The sequence below is a fragment of the Colletotrichum aenigma genome (genome assembly GCF_013390185.1).
Source record: "Colletotrichum aenigma strain Cg56 chromosome Unknown KSG_Cg56_contig14, whole genome shotgun sequence".
Taxonomy (NCBI): Eukaryota; Fungi; Ascomycota; class Sordariomycetes; order Glomerellales; family Glomerellaceae; genus Colletotrichum; species Colletotrichum aenigma.
Window position 1 is genome coordinate 80,847 of NW_023500920.1, and position 26,769 is coordinate 107,615.

A 26,769-nucleotide genomic window follows, 5' to 3' on the forward strand; every position below is an offset into this window, starting at 1 on the left:
AAGACTTGCATCGCCATTGCACTAACGAGGATTCCATGCATAGACTGTCAATCTTCTTGTAGTTAATGATCCCTTCTTTAAACGCTGTCGTTAACGGTGTGTCAATCTGCGGGAAGGAGACTGATGTTGTTGTTTGGACAGATAACTGACACTCACCATGGCGTCGCACTTTCTGGAGAGAACCTGAGCTTCATAGCAGCCGATGACAGCCGATGACCTTCTTCGGCGCATTTCTGTCACTTGCACCATACCCAGATTATCTACAATTGCTCTGGTACGATGTTTCCCCATCGTCCCTGACGATGAGGACGTCCTGCTCCATGCCGCAGAAGCCTATAGTTCAACTTAGCTGTGGACGGAATTGGAAATGTTGGGACAGAATTCTCAACTCACCCGAGGGCAGATGTTTAGAGGGCAGTACTTACCAGGATAATCAGCGTGGCCTCTACACTCGGCTTTGGAGTCCCAACTACTCCAGCAGAAATCATTGGGTTGTTGACCATTGCTGCCGCAGGCTTTGGGACCGTAGTTGCACCAACCGCTTCTTTCGGGCAGCATCCATCATTGCGGCACGATCTGTATGGGCCGTAGGAGGAATCCTGATCTTAGGTTGCCTGGCGACTCGTGAGAGGGATCCTACGGTGGAGGATGACAAGCGTGTTACGCCGAACGACCTTGACAAGGAACAGTGGGGCCGGCGGGCCGGGCCCAGATTCACAGAACAGTCGAATACGCCGAAAAAACAGAAGCATTTATCGATAGACTTCATGCGACAAGTACTGGGATTGGTAATCGCCCGAGCGGAAGGTCTGAGATACTGGAAACCTAAATGAGCGGATCCGGTGGCGACGGAAAAGCAAAGCAACAGCAGAGAAATGACATAGAGCACAGAACATAGAGAGATGGGTTGTTGATACTCACTATTGTGCCGATGGTGAGTATTTTCCCGGGCTCTACAAAGTGAGAAGAAGCCATCTCCATCTCAGGCTACGTCTTCACCCGCCGGTTGTCACACGAACAGTCATCTCGACGACAAAGAAACAAGGATGCCTGCTGCCTTCTACGGCGAGAGTTTTCGCTATTCATGCAAATCGAGATGTCTTACTGAAAGGGGGCTGCTTTTGCAATGATGCGGCTGCCGACTGGACCGCCACAGCCTCCAGAGAGTTTTGGAAAGTTCCAGTAGTCTGCCCGCGACCGAAGTCTTGGGAGAAGAACCGGCAGACAACCACTGCATATCTGAAAGGTTCTGAAAGAAACGAGAATGGTGCGGCTCGTCGGCGACTTTTGCTCTCAAGGCAAGATGCGGCAGTATGACAGGCCCACGTTGTAGTCACAGTCCATTCCGCAGTGTATGACATCTTCTTGTGGCATCGCGAATATATCTCTCACCACTAAATCAACAACTCTGTTTGCTTTAGTTGTAATTTGGCTCCGCCTTTCTTCCGTATACCATTGCAAACGGAACAATATGTGAAACTTGCTGATACCTTCCAGTATGATAGCCAAGGCGCCAGCTCTGGAACCCATATCCGCCGCAATTATGTGCTCCAGTAAACACGGTGATAGTTACAAACTAACATGAAAAGCCTCAAGGCGAGGACATTGATCACTTGATTACTGAAAACCATCCAACTGCCTTCAATTTCCTCACTTACATCAGCGGGCTCCAAGCCGATCTTTCAAGGACCGACTTCCGATCTGGATGCGTTTTTGTCGTGGTCTCGTTGGGGTTCTGCTGGGGATATGGTGGATGAGAACTCTCGTCAGTAGTCCCAAATCGTTTGAGACAGAATTGTGGGCAACAACTGAATAATGACGGCACACAGGCTTGGGTAACGCTTCCTCTCCAGACAGCGCTTTCGAGGCTGCTCTGCGCTGATGTGGGAAGTACTACACCAGAAACGCCGTCTTCAGGTCCGTCTTTGAAGAACATCACAATTAATCTGCTCTTCCCAGTTGCGTAGGTATTGAGTTGATCTTGAATCTTTGTTCCTCATGACCAGGTTTTGGGCCCAAAGAAGCTGACACCAAACATTACTGGACCGTCAGTTTGAAAACTGCACGGTCACTGCCAAGGTGCACACAGATGGCGTGCCAAACTTTCAAGACATATTAAATGGCTGGAAAACTACCATCATCGAGTTCTACGGTACGGATTCCAGCACAGATGAAGATTGCGGTACCATTACCACGTGCGTACTTCAGACTGGGAGCTTCTGACCGACGTCCCGTCCGACTCCGGGCCAACTTCAAAGTCGGCGCTTCCTACCGGCCGAACAGCACCCGAGCTAGTTTGCATGCCCAGCCACAAAACTGCAATGCCTGGCATCTTGTCAATTTTGAGGTCGTCGTGATCAGGCCATCTGCTGTGATGAGACTGACCAACCATTCCGGCGAGCAATGACTACGGCGTCATTGCGTCGGCATATTCCATTACCTTTGAGAAATTGTGTGTGTGAATTCCGGCAGCGTGGTCTGACTGCGTAGCCGATTTCTGGGTCGTGAAGCTCGTCTCTTGTTGGGCTGCGTAGCAGACACGGGACTTGACAGAGTCTACATCATCAGGGGTGGCGATTCGCATATAAAGCCTGTGAATCCAATCGCACCTCCGAATATAATCTTGCTTTCTTTAACCCCGCGCGTTCTCATCGGATCTTAGCAGCCTCGCCTTCCATGATCTCGGCCACTCATCTCCAATGAGGATTCCCGAAAGCCTGGTAGCATGACTGGTTCACAGCTACTTAACGTTTCTGACTCAGTCAAGGTCGGCCGGCTCTCACGGGTCTTGGTCGAGCGCGTCGAGGCGCGTTCATCCAGCACAGTGCGGCTGAACAGCGACCCCGAGTCGTTGCTTCAGTTTAACTTTGCCTTCAAAGGCAATAATTACAGGCTTTTATTAAGTCGATTGACTTAGACGTGGTGCTACCGAACATCAGCAAAAGGCGTCTGATGAAATACAATTGGCCTCTCGCTCAGATAGACCCAAAGAATTAAGAACCCGACCTTTAGACACGGACTTAGAGTACTACGAGGACTATGATCTTGAAAGGGAGGCAAAGGCGTTACCCAAGATCAACTTAGAAACCGGACCAAGGAAACCCTGAGTCGCCCGAGAAAGTAGTGGAAATTGCCAATGTCGACTTGTTGATTCTCTAGGCTTGCGGTCTTCCCGGCTTTGACATACTCGTACCCTATTTTGCGTTCCTTTATTGAGGCAGTGGGCAAGGCAGAATCAAGTTTGGGGTGCCCTCTTCGGTTGGTTGAGGTCAATCTTTCCGCCAAATTACTAGAGGCACAGCTAGAGATCCAGTATCTTGCGGCAAGTCGGGTGGAGAAAGACGCTTTTATCGATTGTCCGCGTTCTAGTCAATCCAGGATGGTGGTAGGGCTTGAGAAGCCGAACTGGTACTGGGCCGCTTCAGGGCCATACGTCCTGTGAAGCATTCCGGTAGAAGTGAAAGGCTTCATGCCTGGAGTGATCTACGACAAATCTTGAGTGCGATTGGAGGGTTGAATCAGAGCATGTGAAACGTTCAAGCAGAGCAGAAAGAACCGTACAAGCCGACGAGAGTATGAAAACAGACGTTGGTCCTGAAATACAGACTTTTGCTGTTATCTGAGAGTGCGTGCAGCGGAAGTCGACGGCAAGGTAAGCTTTTTGTCAGGATCACTAAAGGCGATCTGTAATCCATGTATTGAAACACACTTTGTGTTACGGTCAGCTATCCGACAGTAGGGTCTGCTAACAGAAGCTGGGGATTGATACGTTCTAACAGTACACTGGGTCGTGGTCGTAGGTCATAGTTCGTAGGCTGTAGTAGATCGGTTCTTCAGAGGCCAAGGTGATCAGTCTTAGACTCAATAAGTGATTCGCAGTGAAGGTAAGCTGAGAGTATCCGTGAGGATGAATACTAAGTTGATTGCTGAAGAGCTATGGAAGTCTGACCATAAGCCAGGCTCAGAGTCATACTATATATAAGTCTTCTTATATGAGCAGTCTCGCTGTTCCTGAGCGCTGTTACCCTTGTCACTATGAGCGCTCATTCTAGAGTGGGATGAGCGCTCATTCTAGTCTCCACTGAGCGCTCATTATGGATCCCTTATCTATGCTTATTCCTTATCATCATATAACCTGTACCATAGTTCTTCTGTTCCTAAGCGAGTCCCTGTTGTTCCTATCATCCTGCAGGGTATAAATATCCTATCCTAGCCGCCCGACGCTTAAGTAGGTCGGTTAACTGTTATTTATGCATAACAGGTCGTAACATCAGGTCCCCTCTCCAAAGGTCTTATCCTCAAGACCTAACATAAGTAGGTTGTTAGTCCCAGGTTGGGGATCCGTCAATCGTGCTTCCTGATTTACTCATAACGCTAACACTATGCCAGGTTATATTCAAAAGTCGAAATCTTCTGGTGCTTCGACTTGCTGTCGCTTATTCCAAATTCTTTGGTTTGCTAACGAGGGTATTGAAAACGAAATGCCTTGCTCGAATTATCGTTCGCATAGTGTGTGCTGCCTGCTTCTTCTGGATTCTAACATCTGTGGTACTTGCTATCGCTTAGGCATTCCCTGTGATGCTTCTGAGGATGCGATCTATGCTTATAGGTTCCTTAATTATGTCGCTTAGTTCTCTACTAACCCTGGCGGGTAGTAAATCGTTTAGTGGCGGAGTCAGATCGTTTAGATAAGGCGGAAGTGGCAGAGGAGGCGAAGTTTTGTGAAAGGGCTGCCGTCTTGCAGCAAAAGGCTGAGGCTTATCAAAAGGCTCAGTCAGAGCTCAATAAATCGCTGGCGAAGTTAGAGCGATTGCGCGAGCAGAAGCGGATGGTGTTTAAGAAAGGTAAAGTGGCTGTTGCTGAGTCTTCAGAGGGTGTGTTGGATTCTACCTCAGAGGTATAGTCGATAGGTGCTTAGGGTGTTTCAAATGTAGATGCTTTGTTTGACTGGAATCCTGTCACTCCGAACTTTTTGTCGGGGGAATCTTAGTTATGTTCTGGTGTTCCTAGGCGAATAAATGGTTTTCCTTGTTGCGGTCGATCAGCTTCAGTAGGTGGTGTGGTGAGGCGATGTGGGTGTCTGATTTATTTATATCCAGCTGTTACGGTCAGCTATCCGACAGTAGGGTCTGCTAACAGAAGCTGGGGATTGATACGTTCTAACAGTACACTGGGTTGTGGTCGTAGGTTGTAGGTCGTAGGCTGTAGTAGATCGGTCCTTCAGAGGCCAAGGTGATCAGTCTTAGACTCAATAAGTGATTCGCAGTGAAGGTAAGCTGAGAGTATCCGTGAGGATGAATACTAAGTTGATTGCTGAAGAGCTATAGAAGTCTAACCATAAGCCAGGCTCAGGGTTATACTATATATAAGTCTAATTCTGAACATGTTCCTTTATACCTTGGGTCGATCTGGATCATTCCGATCCAGAATGATCGTTTGGCCCCCAAGTCGTGTTGGATCATATTGATCTAATATGATCGTTATCTTATCATCACGTGACTTAGACTATAGTTCTTCTGTTACCGAGTGAGTTCCTGTTGTTCCCGTGATCCTGCAGTACAAATGTCCTGTCCTAGCCGCCCGACGCCCAAGTGGGTCGGTCAACTGTTATCCATGCATAACGGGTCGTAACACCAAGGCCTTTCCCTATCAGTAGTAGCCGACTTCCGCTACTTGAATATTTGCCGAGCAACCGATGAGCCGAAGGCATCTTTAGTTAGGCTAACTGCAGGTCTGCCGATATAAAGAGGCCTGGGTGCGCCCAACCAATTAGTAGGGCATGAGGTCGCATTTTTAATCCCTAGCACAGTTTCTTGATGGTCTTGTACTTCAGACCCCATTACATAGATGACCCATGCTTTTACCAGGGTGCCGTCATGTTTAATTGGTGCAGTGTTTTATATGTTCAGCGCGAAGTAGGTAGCCTATACTAGAGTGACCACACCTCACATCAAAGAAGCCTAACTATTTCTATTTCAGCAAAAGTAAAACATGCTTCATTAGAAACATCTTTGTCAGGGTGATCTATGTATTATAAAAAGTCAAATTTCGACTCCAGCCAAAAGGGTTGGCGGCCAGATGAAAATCTGTATATCTCGATTCCCCTCGTGAATGGACGATTGGAAACGCTCAATCCCGCACAAGCGACCTTACAGCCCTGATATACAAGGCTCTCAATCACTTGGTGATATATACATTGATGTTGACCCCGAATGTGTTCAAACAATACATCTTCTTCCCTTCTGACTTTTCCTTCACAGTTTGCCGCCTAGAGGCGCACCTTGTTGACTGCCGTATGACTCTGACTATGAAATATATGGAGGGTCACAGCGTAACCTCTATGGCTAGCCCATGGGTTTTATCAAGGGGGTTTTCGAGCCGCCGTGCCAAGCGCCGAGACCTGAACACGAGAAACTATAAGTTCTTGAGCCCGCTTTCAGCCTGACCAAGCAAAGGCTCAAACGCCGCCCCTGGTCACAACGACGACTTACTTCCGAATGGAAATGCCCCAAGATATCATCTTGCAAGTTAGGAAAAGGCATCAGTCAGAGCCTGGCTAATTGGCTGGAATGGCGCGTTGACGTCAGGTCTTCTGAAGACCTTTCTTCCGCTTGCGGCACCAGCTACCTCCGGGTTTCAGACCGCCTGCCGGACGGCGTGACCTTCTTTCACCGTGAAGAGGACACGGTTTGCTACACATAGATTGAAGCGACATGGGAATCTAACTTCTGAGGCCATGGTTGCAGTGACGCTATCGAATGACCAAAGCATCGTGCTCCTTCAGACGCGTCCTCGAATAATCGCATGCCATCCGATTGCGATGGTGAAAGAGGAGTGGCGCTGTATCAAGTGGCCTTTAAATATTTGGCGAAGAAAATATCTCTCAAGTGCACAGGCTTGAGCGCATCATCGATGGAGGCAAATTCACGGCTGCTAGAGGTCACATCGTCTTCTGGCACAAGCCCTGATGTTCTGACAACGGCACTAGCCAGGAGAACGACTCAAGCAGAGGTAGCCGGTCCAGATTATCACTTGAAGCTATAATTCCATAGCAACCCGACTGTGTGGGCTAGAGCTAGGTGTTACGACCCGTAAACAAGGATAACAGCTGCATGACCCACCAGGTCATCGGGCGGCTAGGACAGGACATTTGTACTGCAGGATCACGGGAACAACAGGGACTCACTCGGAACGGAAGAACTATGGTACAAGTCACGTGACGATAAGATAAGGAAACGATCAGTGGAGTACAGGAGGAAACGCTCGGTGATCAGTTGGTCTTGCCAACTGATCGCGATCACCTCATGCACTTAGGTGATCACCTCAAGTAGACAAAGGACACTGCTCGGAACTTGTATATAGTATGACCCTGAGCCTGGCTCATGGTCAGACTTCCATAGCTCTTCAGCAATCAACTTAGTATTCATCCTCACGGATACTCTCAGCTTACCTTCACTGCGAATCACTTGTTGAGTCTAAGACTGATCACCTTGGCCTCTGAAGAACCGATCTACTACAGCCTACGAATTACGACCTACGACCACAACCCAGTGTACTGTTAGAACGTATCAATCCCCAGCTTCTGTTAGCAGACCCTACTGTCGGATAGCTGACCGTAACACTAGGAGCCCGTTGTGTCGATGCAAGTTGCCGGCCTGAAGATCTACGCTTTGCGGAATCGCTGAAGTCCGCCAACGACCGGTTAGCTCGTCCATCAGACAAGTGGCTCCACAAAGACACAAACAGGATAAGGTTACATCTCAAGAGCATAAGTGTCGCGACTGCTAAGGCCGTCTCGATGGAGCCACCAATACTGCTGGTGATGTCAAAGTCCATCGCGTGGGCGCCTGGATACCCTCGGTCGGGAACTCTGAAACGGGACGGCGACCACTTGCGGCGCGATTTAGGTGCATAGAACCATGGCGTCGCTGAGACAAGTCATGGATAAAAGGTAACACTATCATGTAACTTCTGCGGCAGGAAATGTGATTGTATGACTGGGTCCCTTCCTGCAGGCGACCTCTTGCCCTTGGAGTATCCCGTGGACAATCGACTATGGAATGGCCCGCCGTCAGATATTCCTGCAAGTTCAGCCTGCAACTCTGGCACGGTGTACAATGATTCAAATGACACAGCGCCATCTTTGTACCTGATGAAAGCAAAAGCGTCGGGACATTCTGCTAACAGGGCGATTGAGCCGTGCCGATTCGGCGCCGCGTAAAATGGCTGTTTCATTTGATGGTAGGATCGTGAAATCTGCGACGATGTAGACCCAGTAACTTGACCATACTCATTGCTTCCAGCCTGTTGATCTCCACGACGGGCAGCTGCTTATCGAGTCACGCAAGAGTCTGAGAGTCCATCTGCCTTCTCGTCTGACATTCGACTGAAACCAACTGTCTCCGCCGCAACATTGCCTTCTCTAATTGTCATCCTTCCCATCCTCTCAAAGGGACGAAAACGAATTCTGTAGCCGAGCCTAAACCTCATATTTTCTTAAAGCCGTCGACGGCAACCTTCACTCTTACATCCCGAAAGCGTACGGGTACCACAATTAATGTTGACATATACGTCGGGGGAGTAGCTGAGACCATGGCGTAGGGCTGGTGTCTTGCGACTCCCAAGTGTGGGGAGTTTTTGAGAAGAGCACGCGAGTGGGGCCTTCGAGGAGCCAGGCACCTACCCACCAAGCTGGCATCAAACCACACCACCCAAATGGTCCCGCATGGCAATGTCGGTCTGACGAGAGCACGCAGAATAAAATTGCAGGTACACGCGCCCGCCATGGGCGAAATGACGAGAGCTGAGGTCCAAGACCCGCACAAGCTGGCTCGCGAGTGACCGCGGCACCACACAATCACCGAATCCCAAGAGGCGCTGACATGCGGTCCGCGATTCACATGCTTGTTGCTATGCACTGTGTTGAGGGGAGAGGGGCTGCGTGTGAGAGTGGAAGCTGCTTGGTCGCTGCCACTTTCCCTTTTGTGAGAACCAAGAAGGAGGGGAGGCAGGGAAAGGGACGGTTGAGGAGGTCTCTGTCCAGGAAATCGGCAGGTGGTGCAAGGTCGGCAGGTGGTGAAAAATTAGTAGGTGGTGAAACAATCAGCAGGAGGTGCAATCAGCAGTTGCTAAAAGTCGGCAGTCACCCAGTCTTGGAAGGTTTGGCAGCCAATCAGAGAGCCGTACTATCCGGGAAGATGGCACGGGCCCTGACGAGCCAGTAAAACCAGCAAAACCAACAGCAATGGTGCCTGCGGAGAGGGATGCACTGCCCAAGACTCTGCGCCCGTTCGTTGGTATCAATCAGTGACGAAATATGGGCGATGATGGTAATCCTCCACTGCTACAAGCCTCCAGCCCAAGCAACAGAGGGTAGGGCCGAGATCGTCCTTTTTCAGCATGTCTTCCGGTCGTCGACCATGCCCTCTCGTTGGCTTCCGAGAAGCTGCCAGCAGTGGAAACCACTGTCCATGCCACGGCCACTCAAATCGTACCCTCCCTTGCCATCACGGCGTTTCCTCCATCCTCCATCCTCCATGTCTCAACATGCCGCCACAAACATTCTCGTCAACGATGCTGACACCACAATAGAAGCCTCCCCCATCACCTCTGCCGAGAAGAACTTGCCGCTTTATCCGAATGCGGCAAACCAACGCTCCAGCCTCCACGACTAGATCCTTCCTCGTCTTCAACGATTCTCCAATTCCTTTGGCAGACCGCACTACTCACGCCGAATGGAAACATACCTTCCCTCCGCAGGCATTCCTACATTCCTCATTCCAAACTCCGACAACACATCGACCCTTTGCAACACATCGATACGCGTACCATAACCAGAAAGGCATCCGTCGCCCTCGTTGTTGATTGCGAGCCTCGAGAAGTCGACTTCTCCGGCATTGACTAGACCTGCCACAATACGCTGGAGCCATGTGGTTGCCATTATAAGGATGGGTGCTGGTTCGGATTGCCCGGGCAGGCTATATGGATACGGAGGCGGCATTCGTCATCGACAACAGGGCCGTCGATGAAGACGTGAAATGACGAGAGCTCTCGAATTCGTCAAAGATGTTCTAAGCGACTGCGCTGGATTCCTTGGCTCCGAGGGGGTTTGGGACATTATCGAGCGTACCGAGGGGCTTGAGGCACTGCACCAGAGTGCTGTTCAAACCTTGTCGCTTTCTAGCTGTAGTGTTGCTGGATCCTCGCCCTCGCCCTCTCAGACCACCGAAGTGTGTCCCAGTTGCCCTCTGGTGGGACCCTGCCAAAGCAGGGCGTCCTGTATCCATCTGGCAGTTTCTCAGAGATCCATATCTTCCCTCCTTCTGTCCAGGTCCTCGGCTCCTCGGCGAGGCTGCTGTCCTCTTCCAATTCTTCACAAATGATCCTTTTTACAGGGCATCGGACCAGATCTCTGCAGTCAAGAAGTCAGTTGGTCAAGTACGTCGCCAGCGAAGCCGTCCAGTGGGTTGAGTGTCGCAGGATCAACCGTCTGAAAGAGGCGGCGAAATGACGAAGCGCTCCCATACTCCCCAAAACTCCCCAAAATTAGAAGCTTGGGTGGGCTGGCTGTAGCCACAAGACCTTGGTGGTATCATGTCAGCTTCATCACTACGCGTCTGTCATGGCAGATGGGCTACATGGGGTCTCTTGGAGGTTCAAGGCAGCTGGGTAACGGTGAGTTGTTTGCATGCTACCAGAGAGCAGACCAAGCTCTCCCCTACGCTGCCACTGCCAGCACGTCTCCCTGGTTGCGAGACCAACCTCATGGGCGCCGCCACCTTCGCTGACAAGAATTCACCGGCCTCATCCCTCTGGTCTTTGACACACACACACCCCCCGAGTCAATGACATGACACAGTCTGTAGTCTGGGTCAGCGTACATGGACCATGGAATCAGCTTTGCCAAATATGTATGCAGGTGGCAAACAAAGACAGCAAATAAACACCCTTCGCATGCCGCTCGTTCATATCTACTGGCTCCTTCTGGTTAGAAGGCAGCAGCATCTGCACGATCGGCCACCCCAATCTCTGCAATATCTAATTGACTTCTCTCGCTGATATTTTCCTGGGGGTCTTGAAGTAGCAAACCGAGGGATTTGAGCGATCAGCATTGCGAGCAACGAATCATCTACTGCGTCGACATCACAGGAATCAAGCCTTCGTCATTCATACCCAGTTCCTTAGTCTGCCAGCTCGCCTACCTTGGCATGAAATCGCAGAAACTTCGTGATTCCCGACCTATGGTTGCAAGGATCGGGAAATCGCGACTGCGCTGGAAACGCAAGCCTCCAGCCTCCTCCGCAGATGTCACTTCCACGATAATGTCCGCCCAGCGCCCCGCCCAAGGCAATCAATCAAGTTTGAGGCCTAAACTTGACTTGAATGCTTCGCGATAACTTCATAACTGATTGATTGATTGATTGATTGATCTTGACAAGTTTACTTGCCTTGCGGTGGGCGCTGTGTCCGCCGCTGCTCGGGTTTGCCTTACACCTCGGGCGCGCAGATCAAGCAGAGGAACTCCCTGTCTGGTGGTTTGTGCTCGCTCGCTGCAAGACGCATTTGCATCTCCATGACGGGGCCGCGAGGATCCTTTAATCAAGGTGAAACGGGGCGTCTTCCGACATGCGGCGGGGCCCACCTGCTTTCGGTCTTGTGACTCACTGTAAACTGGCTGCCCGTGCCTCTAACCTGCTCGCGCGAACTCGCCGACGACTTGCGACGCCGCAAGACCAGATGCAGCACAGCTGCACAATTGAATCGCGTCGTTCCGTTCCGACACCTCCCCGAGGATGGGTGCCAATATTCTGGCACGTTCCTCCGCCAAAGCTTGCGAGGAAGCGGTTGAGGGCATCGTCAGTGTTATGAGGGCGTCTGCAGCAGTGCCTGCACCACGCGCACGCTTCCACATAACTGCAACGCCTGTCCAAATAAGAATGCATGCTTTCAATGTGAGATAAGCGAGCCGATAAGGTTTGGGTTGGCGCCGGCAGATGGGATTGCCAAGCCAATCACATAACTTTGTCCCGTCGAAAGCCCTCCCACTTGGACGTCGCTTCACCCGACATTGCACAAAGTGCGAGTCTTCCAGCCAGCGAGGTCGACGTTGATCCTGGGCTGCCCTTTTTTTTTTTTTTTTTTTTTTTTTCTCCCGGTGCATCAAAGCTGGGAGACAGCACTGTGGAGGCGTGTTTGCGCACAGACCAATTTCGCGACCCTCAGGGTCCCCATTCTCAAAAACTCCCACAGCAGTGGGAGCTTTTGAGACATCTGCATTACGTCATCATCCAAAAACTCCCAGACCAACAACTAAGAAAAGCGTCCAGAGCAACAAAATGACCTGTCAGTGCAACAAAGTGACTTGTTGCATTGACCAACTGACCTGGTAGATCAACAAAGTGTCCAGGTCAACACCGCGCCCTCCGGTGGGAGTTTTCAAGAATCCTGCACAACTTGTCCAATTTCCAACTGGCATCACGCCCAAGGCCACCACCGCCTACTCCCACAGGCTTTGGAGCACGTGGTCAGTTCCTTTTTCTTCACTTTGAAACGCCGCAGTGGGATGTCAGCAGTATTTATACTTCCTCGCGATCTGATGACCTGCACTTGGAAACCACATGTCTTCCACCGTTGGTCCAAGTCCACTTTGTCGCCGGTGACAACGAAATACGCGCGGTCGAAGACGCGTTTTGGCAGAGGTGGCTGCATGGTCGGAAAGACTGGAGAGGTCCTCGGACGCAGCCAAACTGGTGCGTCCCAGCTGCAATCCAAGCCACTCGGGCGCATCCGCGGGCAGTTTATGCACTGACCGCCACAGGCCCCGGACCGCTGCAGCTACAGTGGCTAGCTACCGATGCAAGCCGGTAAAATCGGTAGCGAGCCTCTGAGCGAAAATCAGCATGGAGCCACTAACAGCGCTGGTACCGCCGCACACCTGCCTGTCCCAGTCCAGAGCGGATGGAACACCTTGAAAAACGGCCACCAGCATGACATGCAAGACCGCAGACGCAGCCACGCCGTCACAACGACAATCGGTGGCCGGGCTTCACACAACCAGCCAGACTACCTAGTGAATATACGTTTCCTGATGTGCGCAAGTTCACGGTGCCCTGTACAGTGTTCCAGTCTCCGAGAAACTGCCCAACAGAAATAATTTCAGCGCACATCGACGATGGATGCGACGTCCCCCGCCCCGCCGAACTCCGACCTCGCGCCCGACCCCGACCTCAAGCCCGACGACTGTGTTGGCCGCAATGATCGCCGCTTGTCGCGCTTGTCGCCGGGTATTTTCGACATGTTCATTGATACTTTATGCTTGCGGTACGACCTTGGTCAAAGGAAGGATAGCGGATCAGGCAAAGTCTGCTGTCGGCTCTAATATCTCGTATTCGATCGCAGTCCCCTGCCCTTTGATCGCACATGTTGGCAAGTATTCACTAAGTGGCCCGGCTACTGAGAGTCCATTCGTCTGCTGGAGAGGCGACGACACAAGGGCTTGAGAACTCCGTCCCGAAAGACGACCTCAATCGATGAAGCATGGAGGGGAGTCTACAAGGCAAGAGAATGGATCAACCATCGAACTAAGCCGGAGAAATCTATTTGCAGTATTTACTCTTGGTGTTAGGTTGCAGTTTTGAGTTCGCTGTCAGCCAAGCTTGAGGTGATTGACGTCAGTGGAATGGCCTTCTGGCAGGGCCCCAATCGAGAATCCAGGTGACTTGCTGCGGTGCATGCATGCGGGCAGAGGCGATTTGGAGACGATCGTGGCGTGAATTTTAGCAGGCGATGGTAGATCGCCGCCCTCGCCGAGTGCCGGGTCTTCTCCACTGTGAGGTTCGGGAATCGCCGAACTGGGATGGGCAACTGCCTACTGCGGAGAAGAGGCGGAATTTTGGATGAGGCAGGTAAATTACGCAGGTACCTTCCGATATACGACCGAGCAAGGCAAGCCGCCTTCCCCTGCAAATTTACAGCAAGTGACGCCTGCCGCCGAACAGTAGGCAGGTAGATTGTTAAGGAAGGTCCCCGAAGCATGTTACTGGTCGTTGTTGATGAGATGGTGGGCAGGTACCCCCCACCCCCACCCCCCCAAACCTCACGCCACCAGCTCTCACAGCTGCACCGTGTGACCGCAAGACTCCCGCAATTAGCGTCGCCGCTTTCATATTCGCAGTAGGCTGCGCCTACTTGCCCCGCTCCGTCTTTGCAGCATGCCAGTGAAGAATCGACTTCTGTTTCAATCCATTCAATGCTTTGACTGAACGATTTGTCCGTCCCTGTCAATCGAGCCAGCTGAGGCGGCCAGCGCTACCCGAACACGCGGAGGTCTGCCCACTGCAGAGTCACATCCCGACCTGACTCACTCAGCCAGATCGAAGACATCCATCACCATTACACCTCCTTTTGGTGCCGCTCTTCTGGAACATCTCCATCTGCCCACCACTGATCCGTTGTGCCTGGACATCCGGTCGATCTCGCGAGACTCTGACTTCATTGGAGATTCTGCAAGGCATGTTCTCGCCGCGTATCGTACGACAACCTGAGCCGCGCTATCCCGCACCATCGTACCATGACCTTTCGCCTGCGTGGCTTCTTATTGGTTGATAGCTGTCTTAGGTATATTCACATTTTAGGGGACAACTTACTGGCACGACAACGCTCCTGGTAATGGCTATTGGCGCGTCTCATGGGTTGATGATGGAGACTGAAACCACTCTCCTGCCTGTATCCAATCTCCGAGTATTCTCGGATGATTCTGGCTTGCGGACGGCGCGCTCGACAACCTGTCAAGGCCTTCCATTTTCATGGCCTTGATCTCGGTGACAATCTGTCTGCGAGGGTAGGTGTGCCGTTTGTCTTACACGCATAGCCTGATGAAAGGCCTGGCAAATCGACGTTATTGCAGCGACATGCCAGGCCTACAATCACCGTGACTTCCCGCAGTGTGTTCACGCATTGTCAGACTTGCTGAGGGCGTTCAATCGCCTGCAACTCTTGTCGGCTTCCCTGATATTGAACGATGCGTCTTCTCAAGCCACACAGAATGCATCAGCCATTGTTGAGGTCGTACCGGGGTGAGATTGGAGTCAATAGATGAGAAACGCAAGCTTCTCATAGCACAACTCTCCAATATGACGTCTATATTACCAATCTCCTACCCAAGCGAAGCTCAAAAGAGCATCCACCTCATCTCTCCAACCTTCTCTCATCTTTCACGTCTTCACAATCACCTGAACACCTTCACCTCGCTCAATGTTGCAAGTCGCGTCTCACGAGACCGGCTTCCCATCGCTGTGCGCTCTCAACACCGACAATATGCTTCTCCTCTCATCGTTTGTTCCAGAACACCAACTCTGGGTCGAGCTCGTTATGCTTACCGTTCCATCGATCTGCAAGACATTCGATTGTGTCAAGAAACCCTGGAGCACCATCTTCAATGGGACCACATACTGAATAGACAGTTTCCTTACCAGACACTTAGCGTTGGTTCAAACCATCATAGCAACTGAACGACAATAATCACGGCAACTATCAACATGATGAGGGATGGTGAGGATGTTAGGATTGGTCTTTGCGAACTTGATATTGAATCTAGCCAGAGACTGCCCTTTTCTTATTAACGCTTGAATGAGACTTCTGCAAACGATTCCTGTCGCATAAGACAACTCCGTCGAGTCTTTCCCGGAATTCTCGGTACATTCTTTCCGTGTGTCATGACACTCTACTGCCAGATGCCAGTCTGCGTCCTAGAGAAGGATAACTCGGTGATTACAAGAAGCCAAGGGTTACAATCGTGAAGGTTCTGATTCTGGGCGTCTCGTTCTTGTGAGAGGGAGGATGCGTGAAGCGTCAGTGGACATGGCAAAAGTGTCCATATGTAGTAGATTACATGACTCCAGCAAAATCTGATGTACATGGGAAATGAGTAGTCTGCTAAGGACCAGGAGGATGAGGCAGAACTCTGGGGGGCAGGCAGCGCCTCTGACCACATGGAAGTTCAGGGACGGTCAAGTTGGAAAACCTATCTGGCTCTACAAGGGTAGTGGAGCGGGAGGGATACTTGTGAACTTGATCGACCTTTTGACGGAGGGTCTGGAAATCTATTATCAATGCGCCTAAGCACATAGTTCGCGTGATCCTTGCCGCTCCTGAGTGATCCATCGTCCGTGTCAATCCAAACAGCTAGAAGAGACCACTGGCGAACCGAAGCTTGATGACGACTCTCACAAGTACTAGCTGCGCAACCGGCAAGGTCTTGGCTGAGTAGCTCTCACGAAGGCCTCATGGCTCGATGAGTCCGGCGACACTTGCGGGCTGATCTCTACTATGCTAATGCATTCAATTCACACCAAACCTCAGGCTCATTTTAAGGCTTCACTCTATGAGAGAGGTCAAGTGTAATATTAGAAAGTACACATCGAAGCGCCTAGATTATGGTCGAAATACGTGGTTGAATGCGTAGCTCACTAAAACATGTTTGCAATATTGCTGATGACACAAATGTGGCAAGGAAGATGAGTCTATGGGAGATATTCAGTCTGGTATTGCTGATAATAAGTCGCAAATTCTCTCTGCATGTCGTGTCATTGGAATGACCAAACGGAGACACGATGCTTCAGAGATCGCTGAAACCAGCCCTCCGGCAGAGATCACGACTCATGAATCTTTCTCTGAGCCCAAAGTACCTCCCCGAGCGATAATTGATGCCAAGAGAGTGAGTGTGCAGGCATCATGATCCAGGACTGTTTTTTACCCGACTCCTCGCCTGCTATGCATTCTACCTTCACACAAACTCATTTCGACATCACTCTCCATTGACGCCGTCACATGTCCTTGTTGTTGCATGTGCGTTCTGCCCTTCTCGACTGTGAACTGTGCTCTCATGAGTACTTCTACCTCGTCGACATAGTTGAGAACATCAAGCGGATGTCGTGTCTGCGCCATGTAATATATCTAGCGAGATGAGATATGCGCAGTGCATCTTCACACACGATCGTGAAAGCCGCCCGGAAGAAAAGAGGTGACAAGGTGATTTCATTGAAGGCAAGCTCACACGATCTTATTGACCTTGCTCACCATGATCTACGCAACTGGGCTCATTCTGTTCCAGACGACGTGGCGGAAACGGCTCAGCAACATGAAGATAAGGTAATGAAAGCAGGAACAACAGCCCCAATGCGGTTTGTGGTCAGTCACCGATAATTAGTGCCGACTTGCTCATGCAGTGAATCTAGGATGACCAGCTGTATCTGACATTGTTGGTTGAAGTTTGTCAGGCGGCACTCAAGCCGAGACCAGATATATTTGTCGAGGGAGCCAGCATCGTGAACTACCTCTTGGATGTGACAGTAACGGTGAGCTGGCACGAGATTGTTGTGAGCTCAACCCACAGCCCCCGTTCGTCATGAGTCTGCTACTTGTTTTGCCCTTAAACCATTCGAGTCACTGCTGCCTGTTCAGAATATAATGATTGGCGGCGAGTCTGCGCTTGTGGAAGATCTAAATCATGAAAATGATTGATGCGGCAACAGTAAAATGCTGGCAGATGACTGCTGTAAGCCTTTGATGCGGATGGGATGAGATGAAATCCAACGCTACCGCAACGGCGTCCAGGGCTCCAGATGTTTCTCATCTCCCGGATAGACCCTTCAGCTTGAAAGGTCAGACGACGAAGCTCAAGCGCGATCCAGATTGTCGGCGACGACGAAGCGAAGGCTGCTTGATTCAAGCTCTGAAGATATCTGAAAGGCAAGAAGAAAGTATTGCGAGGTACGCGTATTCACATTTGCCTTCGCACGTTGAGAGCTTCAACATGACGCGACGATGTTGTGTTGGCTAGTAATAGTCTGGAGCAGTGGAGTGCGTGAAATAGGGATGCATGCGATGCCCCAACGGCCGATGAATGCGTGACATTAGTCGTACCTTGGTGACGGAAATTAAAGGTAGACAGACCCTGGGCGAGTACTGCTTCTTTCGAAAAAAGATCGGCATTGACTGCCGCGAAGAACCAGGAGTGTGACGTGATTATGAGGTGCTGATATGAGAATCGCAATCATTCGGGAATACACAGGTGTCTAACTCGAAAGAAGAGAAGCAGATGAATGAAGACAACGCTGGGCGCGTGATGATATGAAGACAAAGACAGACGCACTGAGTAGGAGGCACAAGTGGAGGCGATGCATCGTTGGGGGACGGAAAAGCTCGAGGTTAGTTATGAAGGGGTTTCTCATGGCTTGCTTGATTCTTGACGTCGGCGACGTTGCGTGTTGGCGAGCGGGTACTATTCCTTTTCAGCTACAGTCTTTGCAATAGAGTGTCAAGGAGAACTCGAGAGTTGTTCTATATTAGATGGGGGAGACACTTGAGGAAGTGCTACCAATAGGTTGAGATAGCAGACGATAGATCATCGCTTAATGCACTTCAATATGAGAGATACTGAAGTGTCAAGTTAGACAAATCAGGCATCTTCTTATGACTTCGAACCAAGATAAACTTTAGCCCTGTTGGGGTAACGCTGAGACCCAGCAGGGCCTCTTCTAGCTGTCGGGCAATTGGATGGCTCGTAACAGAGGATCGAGACTCGGGTTGTGTCCTGGTACAAGTGTCCAGCTTCACTTCGTTTAGATACCGAGAGAGCCGTGGGAGGCCAACCTTCTTACTGAGGGAACATTGGCTTGCAAAGCGTTGAGGAGAACTGAGCGTCGCAAGGAGATTTGCAACCAATGTTCAATCACGAAACGCAATGATGCATCGACCTCGTGCAACTACTTGGCGAGACAACAATCCAGCAGTCAGCACGTGGGAGCTGAAACTGCTACTGAAAGCGAGAGAAGTAGTATCGCCGTTGACATTGACCCTGAAGACCAGAAAGACTTCGCCTTGACCGAGCCGCCAGCAACAGCATGAGCTCCGAGGCAACTGGTAAACTGTGACGTTGATCCCAGTAGAGCGGAATGTACCAAACCCCAGGGGTGCACCACCGGGAGCTCTTGGCACTACCAGCATCCCTCCGCTCCATCACGTCCAGATTATCAACAATGTCCACAGTGATAAAGGGCTGCATTGCTTCTGGCTTCGAACCGGCTGCACGCTTTCATCGCCGGACTCGGTCTGTAGGGTCGGAAAAGAGACATTTTGTCGCTTGGGGAGACATTGGAGGCTACGAGATGCAGGCATCAGAGCGATAAGTCTATGATCCAGTGGCGTGCAATGGGGACTTGTAGACAAGGTCTGAGATTGAAGGAAAAGAAAAACACAAGCGCCGTGCATGCGTCCGCGAGATCAGAGCACTCAGCGCTTAGGCTGCGAGAGTGAGTCTAGAATTTTGCCAACGCCAGACCAATCCTGTCTGAAGCACAGCAAAACGTCCGCAATCGCCTACCCGTGGCTGCACACGGGAAGGAGGTCGGCTGTCGTATGGTGGGATGGACTGGGACATTTTCATGTCCGCGATCGTTACGACCGTGAACGAGAACGCCACTGGTTACCAGGGCGGCATCACTTGGAGGAGCAGCGCAGAGGGACGATGCCTCTCAAAAGCTCCCACAGCAGTGGGAGCTTTTGGACTTGGGGCCCCACTGAGTCCGACGGCCATCCGGGTAATGCACAGGCACAGCGTATGCATTTAATGCAGATGCACTGATGCTGTTGATTTAAGTGGATCATTGTACACGCTCAGGAGCATAATGACCTACTTTTATGAACCCGCCCACATACGGAAAGAGTCAGAGGCAAAATGGAAGGCACCTGAGGTACGTACACTGTAGGGGACACCTGCATTTACATACGGAAAGGTACCTAGACCCTTGCCAGCAGCCCTTCGATGTCTCGAAAAACCACAAGGCCAACTTTCCAACTGCACCTCCAACAGCACCCCCAGCGCAAGCGGGAAAACGAAGATTGCACAGCTCTGCGCCAGCGGACCCGAGTCGACGCATTTGATCTGATGCAGCTCCCTACGTACGATGATCTCGGCTAGGTATGCGTTACTGCTCCGTCCTTTCTGTGCTGGCTTGACCGCCGCTGATTGTCATCACTGCAGGCCGCCACACCCCTCCCATGACGTTGAATCCGAGCCTTCCATGCACAAGTCGGCCCATCTCACGATCTCGGTCCGTCGAGGTCTTCATCCGCAACGACGCCATCGATACAGCCATGCTTTGGCTTTCCCCTACGGCAGATGGGGTGTTTGCTTCCTATTCTCGGCCAGCAACATAATGGCCTGCGACGTCTGATGGTTTCAAAGGCTCGAAGGTGCAATCAAAAAAACTCTCGGATGGAGCGGCTGGCCGATCCGAGTCGTGATGTCAACGATGCGTCCTTGATTTCGGCAGCGCACTCCTCGACTTCATCATCCTTGGCCTTGGTGATGCCCTGCTCGGCTTCGTTTTTTCCCACCCTGGCCATTCTGGACGGTTGCCCTATTTACTTACACACTGCTACCAGAAGACCATCTTCTCCGAGGGCTTTCCATGACATTGCCGCAAAGAGCTGTCGCTCTATTTCTCCCAACGTGAGTTCTGGAAAAGGCTCCGGCGATATCTGCGGTCGCTGCCCTTCATCCTCGACGTTGTTCAGAAGAGAGAGGAAGAATGTGGAGAGCCGCTCTTCAGCCTGTTATACGGCGTCTTTCATCTAGGAGCCATCAGCTCTCTTTAGCTGCAGGATCTTGTCAAAAGATGCCCCTTTGCTGGCGTCGAGGTAATTCGCGGTCTTCCAAATATTGGAGTTATCGGCCAGAAAGTCCTTCCAGTGGGTGTGGATCTGCCGGAGCTGGGTCAGGTCTGCCGTCCACCATCTCTTGGCATATCGGGACGGCTTGGTTGTCGGTGTCAGTGCCTCTACTGCCTCGCACACAGCCGACATCAGTCGATCCGTCTGCTCTTGCACCGTGCCTCCAGACGGCGCCTGCCGAAGACTCGCTTCTATCTTCTCGTTGATCTGCCTCCATGGCGAATTCTTGAGTAGCAGTCAGGGACGACTTTCCGTCTCGGGTGCCGCAATGTCAAAAATTGTCTCAATCGCGCGGTAATCCGAGCCGTGGTCCGTCTGATATATTCCACATTGTGCAACTGTCTTGGCCATCTCCTCAGATGCAAGAGATAGGTCAATCGTCACTGGTGCCTCGTTCTTCTCCCACGTCTTCGTGCCCCGTGGGAGGATCGGAGCGAGTACTCGCTCATCAGATCGATGATCGGATTCGCCTCGCCCTGCCGGTCTTCTGACATATCAACGCCTTCCCACAGGTATTCGTACCGATTGAAGTCCCCCACAAGGACCGCGTCCACCCTTTATCTGTTCCTTCTCGTACATTCGTGATGGATCGCCTCAGCAGGCCGCACGCCTGCCGAAGCATCTCCGGGTCCTACACCGCCACAGATACCGATGCTACCAGCAAGTTTTGATCCGGAAGCCGGACGACGGCCGCCGTAATGTCCGGTGATGCTATCGGCACCTGTTCCGCCTCTACCTTTCTTTCTTCCCTTCTAACTTTTCTTCTTCGCAGTTAGCCGCCTGGAGACGCACCTTGTTGACTGCCGTGTGACTCTCACGGGGAAATATTCGAGGGCCAGGATGGCTCACAGAGAAACCTCTATGGCTTCTTTGTTCAAACACAGCAAACTCCTGATCCCACATCTTTCCTCTTCTCTCCACGCCATCGGCATCATCCTCGTCCACCTACTACGTTCAATCGGGACTGTCTGTAATGACCTTACCTTCTCTCTTCCGTACTCACAGCTCCTTCACTGCCATGGCCGTGAAGTCACGCAACGCCTCGTCGTTCGTCAAACTCTCATGGACTGCAGCCTGCTTCTTCACATTGAGCTGAAGGATTTGGACCTTCCTACTCATGGGACCGCGGATACAGCTTCGGGCAGTTCCTGTTGAACGACTTATGCGGTCCGCTACAGGACACGCATTTCACGCTCGTCTCACGGCATTTGATGTAGCGGTGGTCTTCCTTGGCACAGTGTCCAAATGGCCAGGTCGAAGAACATGCGGATCGGCAGCTTCGTAAGCTTTTCAATGGTCTCCAATACGTGTAGCTGTACAACTCCTTTCACTCCACCACCATCCAAGACCAGAACCCGACAGCCAGCGGTGATCGGCTTTTGGCGAGTCGCGCATCCACAAGCAAACAACACACCACACCATACGCACGGATCAAACGCCGTCACCATTCCTGTTGTAGGACGACCATAGCTCCGACATCATGTCTCGCACACGGCATATTTACATGGCAGGAAGATGTCCGCTGGTCTGACGAAGCATAGGAGGCAAAGATCGGAGGACCGAACGTTGGCGATACTGGGTTGATGCTCTCTCAACAGTTCGACACGAGACTTCTGGTAGTGTTGCGGCGTGTGACTGAGTGCGTTCTCTGCTATCTCTGCCACACGGGAGGCGACTACAGCCATGCCATGGGCCGCGGGGACTGCTCGCTGGCGGCTGAGTGCTTTCGTCACGATGCGTCGATGCAGCTCGTCAAAGACCGCCCTCACGTGAAAGCCTGCGTTTCAATGTCAGCAGTGAAGATTGAGAGCTATGCCACGCCGTCTAACCCTTGTATGATATCGCTGTATCTACTGCAATGGCGTGCGCGAGTATCGGTAGCCTCATCTGCAAAGCCTCGTCCTCCGATGTAGCCTGCTCTATCCAAGAACACCAGGCCACGGCGAGCTACTCGGTTGCCTCTTTCAAGGGTTTCTTTCGGCGTCTGTTCAAGGTCGAGACGAGGCGACGGAAATTGACCCGTCAGCTGTCGTAGAAGACCGCGCGACAGCTTGAACATGGTGTTCCAGTCCCACAAGAGATGGTCTCTAGCCTTAGACAGCATTTCGTGGCTCTAATACCCACTGCACAAGCGGCGAAGCACGATGCCTGGCGCATGGCGGGGAGCATCCTCCCTATGCACATGAGTGGGCCGTTACCACAGTCCCTTGGTTTACTGAACAGCTGTATTGCTCGGGTGAGCCACTCAGTGCACTCGCGCTTGACCGCCGACATTCAAATGAAGCGAAATATGACACCGTGGACGTCAGATCAGATGCCAATGCTTCATGTCAGATTCAACGTTGTCGTCCTGTCACGCGGCATGAGCTGTGCAACGCCAGCACGGCGATTTCTCAGCGATCGCGGAGGCCGGCCCTCACACAAACACCTGAGGTCCATCAAGCCGAGCAAGCGACGTAAGAATTTTGTCTTCTGCAGTTGTTGCCACCACCTTGCCATGAGAGCCTGCCCTAAATTCGACATCCAACTCTCCTGATCATCTGCTTCACGCGTTTCGGCGAAGCGATGTTCTGGGGACGGCTACTACGAGGGTATGCATACCGCGGCGTTGCGGATGCCTAGTTAATAGAATGGGTAGATTGGCGAAATAGCCGTTTGATAATCAATGCTGCAGTCCCTGATGGCAAGCCAGCGACCGCCAAAGATCCTGGAACTACCTCTCTTCGACTTTGTAGCATGCTCCAAGTCTACACTTTTGGCAAGACGTTGCGTGGGTGTGTCCGAAAGGACTCCTGCGGAAAGTAGGCAAGCTACGGGATACGATGCCTCCCGCCTGTGGGCCGAAGTCTGCCCCAACCCCACGTGTTCTGTCATAATCTTCAGCGTGGAATGTGACATGAGCTACACACCAGGCCAGATGAGTTGTACTGGAACGTATTCCGGCTCCACAGCTCGTTGCCGCACATTCGCATCTTCAGCCCATCTAGATATTTTCTGAGAGAGTCGAAACAGCCCTCTTCTGCCCGCTTGGAAATTAATGCATCCACCATCTTGGACCATTCCTCACACATCGCCCAGAGGACGGACTTTGCGTTCTCGGGCGAAAACCTGCAATCTTCCGACCGTAACTGAACGATGTTCGAGACGAGTGAACCCTGAGCGTCAATCTCTCTCTCGGCGCAACGCTCCTTATCCCAGCCGGTCACGTCGTTCACAACTGACATATGGTGGGAAAAGAAGACTTCGATGGCAGCTGTCGACTCGAGTTCGTCCTTGCTGAGATAAATACCTTGCGAGAACTGTTTCAGGGCCAGTAGCAGCCTGTGATCAGTCTGATCAGCGCGTTTGAGGGTCCTGGGATAAATTGGTGCTCACTAGGCGACTACGTCGCGTTTTCTGTACTGCAAGTAGCCGGCAATTACGATGAGCGATCTCAGGACTACTGCATACCATCCAGAAAAAAAAGCATAACTAACAACTAATAGGCAGCCGTAATACGGTCAGGCAAGGACGAGGGATACTGGCAGCAGTGCTAAGTGGGAAGTCCTTCAGCGGCGAACCTGAGTCTGGCTTTCTCGTTTAGGAATAGCCAATCTTCGAAGAAGTTCTCGTTGACGTCCGCACATACCATCAAGTCCATGCTTAGGGGGTGGCGCGATGCTGATTAACAAATGGCGCGAGTCGCGTTGCCCAGCGAGAGATTCCTGGCGGTCCTCCATCCGTGGATCGTCGCACAAGGCAAAAGGCTGTCTACGATGCGTTAGGGCTGGTATTGACCAAATCTCGCATTAAGCGAGTCGCAGCAGATGTCTAGGCTCCTCCAACCTCAAGGTCTGTGGTATTGCCAGAAGCGCCAGCCTCGAACATACAGTTGTGGCGATGGTCGGCGACTTCGTTCCTCCTAGTTTCCTCACGTACCGCACACTGGTGATCTCAGCAGAGGCTGTCGACAAATTTAGCTTGGTCCTCTTTCGCCTTGCTTGTTCCCCAAACACAGAGCAAAAGTGGCTCTTGCCATCAACATCAGAAACATATCTTGCGGGAGCAAGCCGTATGACTGATCAGCCTTTTACAGCATAGCACAGTAAAGGCTATAATCGGAATCCTCGTGGGTCTGCAATCTGCTGAAGTCATACACCCGCTCGCTGCCGACAGGAGCGAAATATGGCTCAGAAGCACTGATGTGGTCCTCGGGGCTGAAACCATTCCTATTCCAGACGTTGACCCAAGTACTGTAGGAGTTAGGGCCACGCAATACGTCACGTCTCTCCGTCGCTGCGTCGGGCATGCTGAACCCTTTAAACCCAGCGTTATTCTGGTATAAATACCATACGCGCCGACGCTTCCAGCCCAACAAGGACCAAGTCCCCGCAGGACCGAGAACAGCCACATCGCAGCCAGATGGAACGTGGTTCGGTGTCGCTGGCACATATACGCCGTTCCCATTGGCGGTTGCCTGGCCATTATTAACGCATATGTTACAGTCTGTCATTGTACTGTGTTGGCTGTATGTGACTGCCCTGGCAGCATGTTGCATCACTTGCCATCCACTTGCAGCTATTCCTGGCCCGAAGCCTGCAGCAGCGACCTTCTGATAAGAGATATGGTTCGACATTGTGCGATGAGGACGCTAAACGCATGAAGTTAAGCGGGTGCATGAGTCATACGGTGAGCAGCATCGACGGCGGCAGGTGGTCGCAGCTACAAAATGTCTCAGGCTGACCACCGCAGGCCCCATCATCTGGATCAACCCTAATAAGGTGTACTGCAGCGACCCCAATTTTATTAATACTCTATACGCCAGCGGTGAGAAGAGGCGAAATATGTTGCCGGCTTCCCTTCTGATTATATGCCCCTGGTCTGCATCATTTTATTGGCGTCTAGCTGACTATCTTGTTACACATAGTCTCCAACTGGTAAGCAAGCCATATACAGCATACATATGACTGGTGTTAAGCACATACATAGGGAGGCTTCGGCATGCTCAACCATGACCACCACCGCTCTCACAGATCCACAGCCAGCAGACATCTCTCACGGGCGCAGATATAAAGGCTCGAACGTATGGTCCACGCCGCCGCGCAAAGGCTTCGCGATAAGTTCCTCGCCCGTCGCGGACACAGCCCGTTAGAAGTTGCCGCAGCATACAGTCAACACGCGGCCGACATCATCAGCGAGTACTGCTTCGGAGAATCCTTCAGCTTCTTCCACCGACTCAGCTGTGATCACTTTAGAGAAGGTGTCTATGCCATGTTTCATCTCATACGCATCATGAGGCACTTCCCATTCGTGGCCTGGCTCTTAGACTGCGTCCCAATATATAGTCCGCCACATATGCGTTCAGCTGGATTTAGGTGACGCTAGTGGCAGGTAAAATTGCTGATGTTGGTTCAACAAGCCAAGGCTGCGTATAACGCTGGTTTATAGATGAGCTAAAACACTATGCTCTCCTCACTATTATCGTTAAATTTACCAGCTGAGGAGAAGACAGAAGAGCGGCTGCCTGGTGAGGCGAACGTTTTCCTTGCTGTTGGAATAGAAATAACGGCGATGGTCCTCAGTCTCTGCATATACTATCTCCTGAAGAAGCTGGACGTCGTGGCAAAGATGAGAGCTGAGCTGTAGGTGGTGGTGAAGGACCTGGAAGCGCTGGCTGACTGGTTCGTTCTCGAATAGCTGCTGTATCTGACTGCTGTTATAAAGGAGATGCTCCGACTGATGTATGGGCTCTCGTTGAGGTTGCTTAGAATTGCTCCTGATGAGAATGTGTGGTACTAAGGCATGTGGACTCCTCCTGCGACGATATAAGCAGTGAGCGTCAGGTATGTGATCCTCTGAGGGTGTGCTATGGGCATGTCGGCCTACCTGGTCCACATGGATGAACATCTGTTTCTGGGCCCAGCTAAGTTCGCCCCTAAGCGATGGCTTCTTAGAAACGGGAGGAAACACAGGCAACTTGAGCAGTGTCTCGTCACTTTCGGAGGGGCAGCCGACAGTGCCTAGGTATGCAGTACGTCTTTGCCCTCTTGTCTGTGG

General features: G+C 51.6%; 1 protein-coding gene across 1 annotated transcript; it reads right to left on the minus strand.

Moving 5' to 3' along the window:
- Window positions 1-20,634: 20,634 nt before the first annotated feature.
- On the minus strand, window positions 20,635-25,021 carry prx2 (Aristolochene synthase; the record flags this gene model as incomplete). Its single annotated transcript, XM_037330262.1, has 3 exons — window positions 20,635-20,817; window positions 23,643-24,054; window positions 24,870-25,021. The coding sequence occupies 3 exons, from the start codon at window positions 25,019-25,021 to the stop codon at window positions 20,635-20,637; spliced, it is 747 nt and encodes a 248-aa protein (XP_037171348.1).
- Between the last annotated feature and the right edge of the window lie 1,748 nt (window positions 25,022-26,769).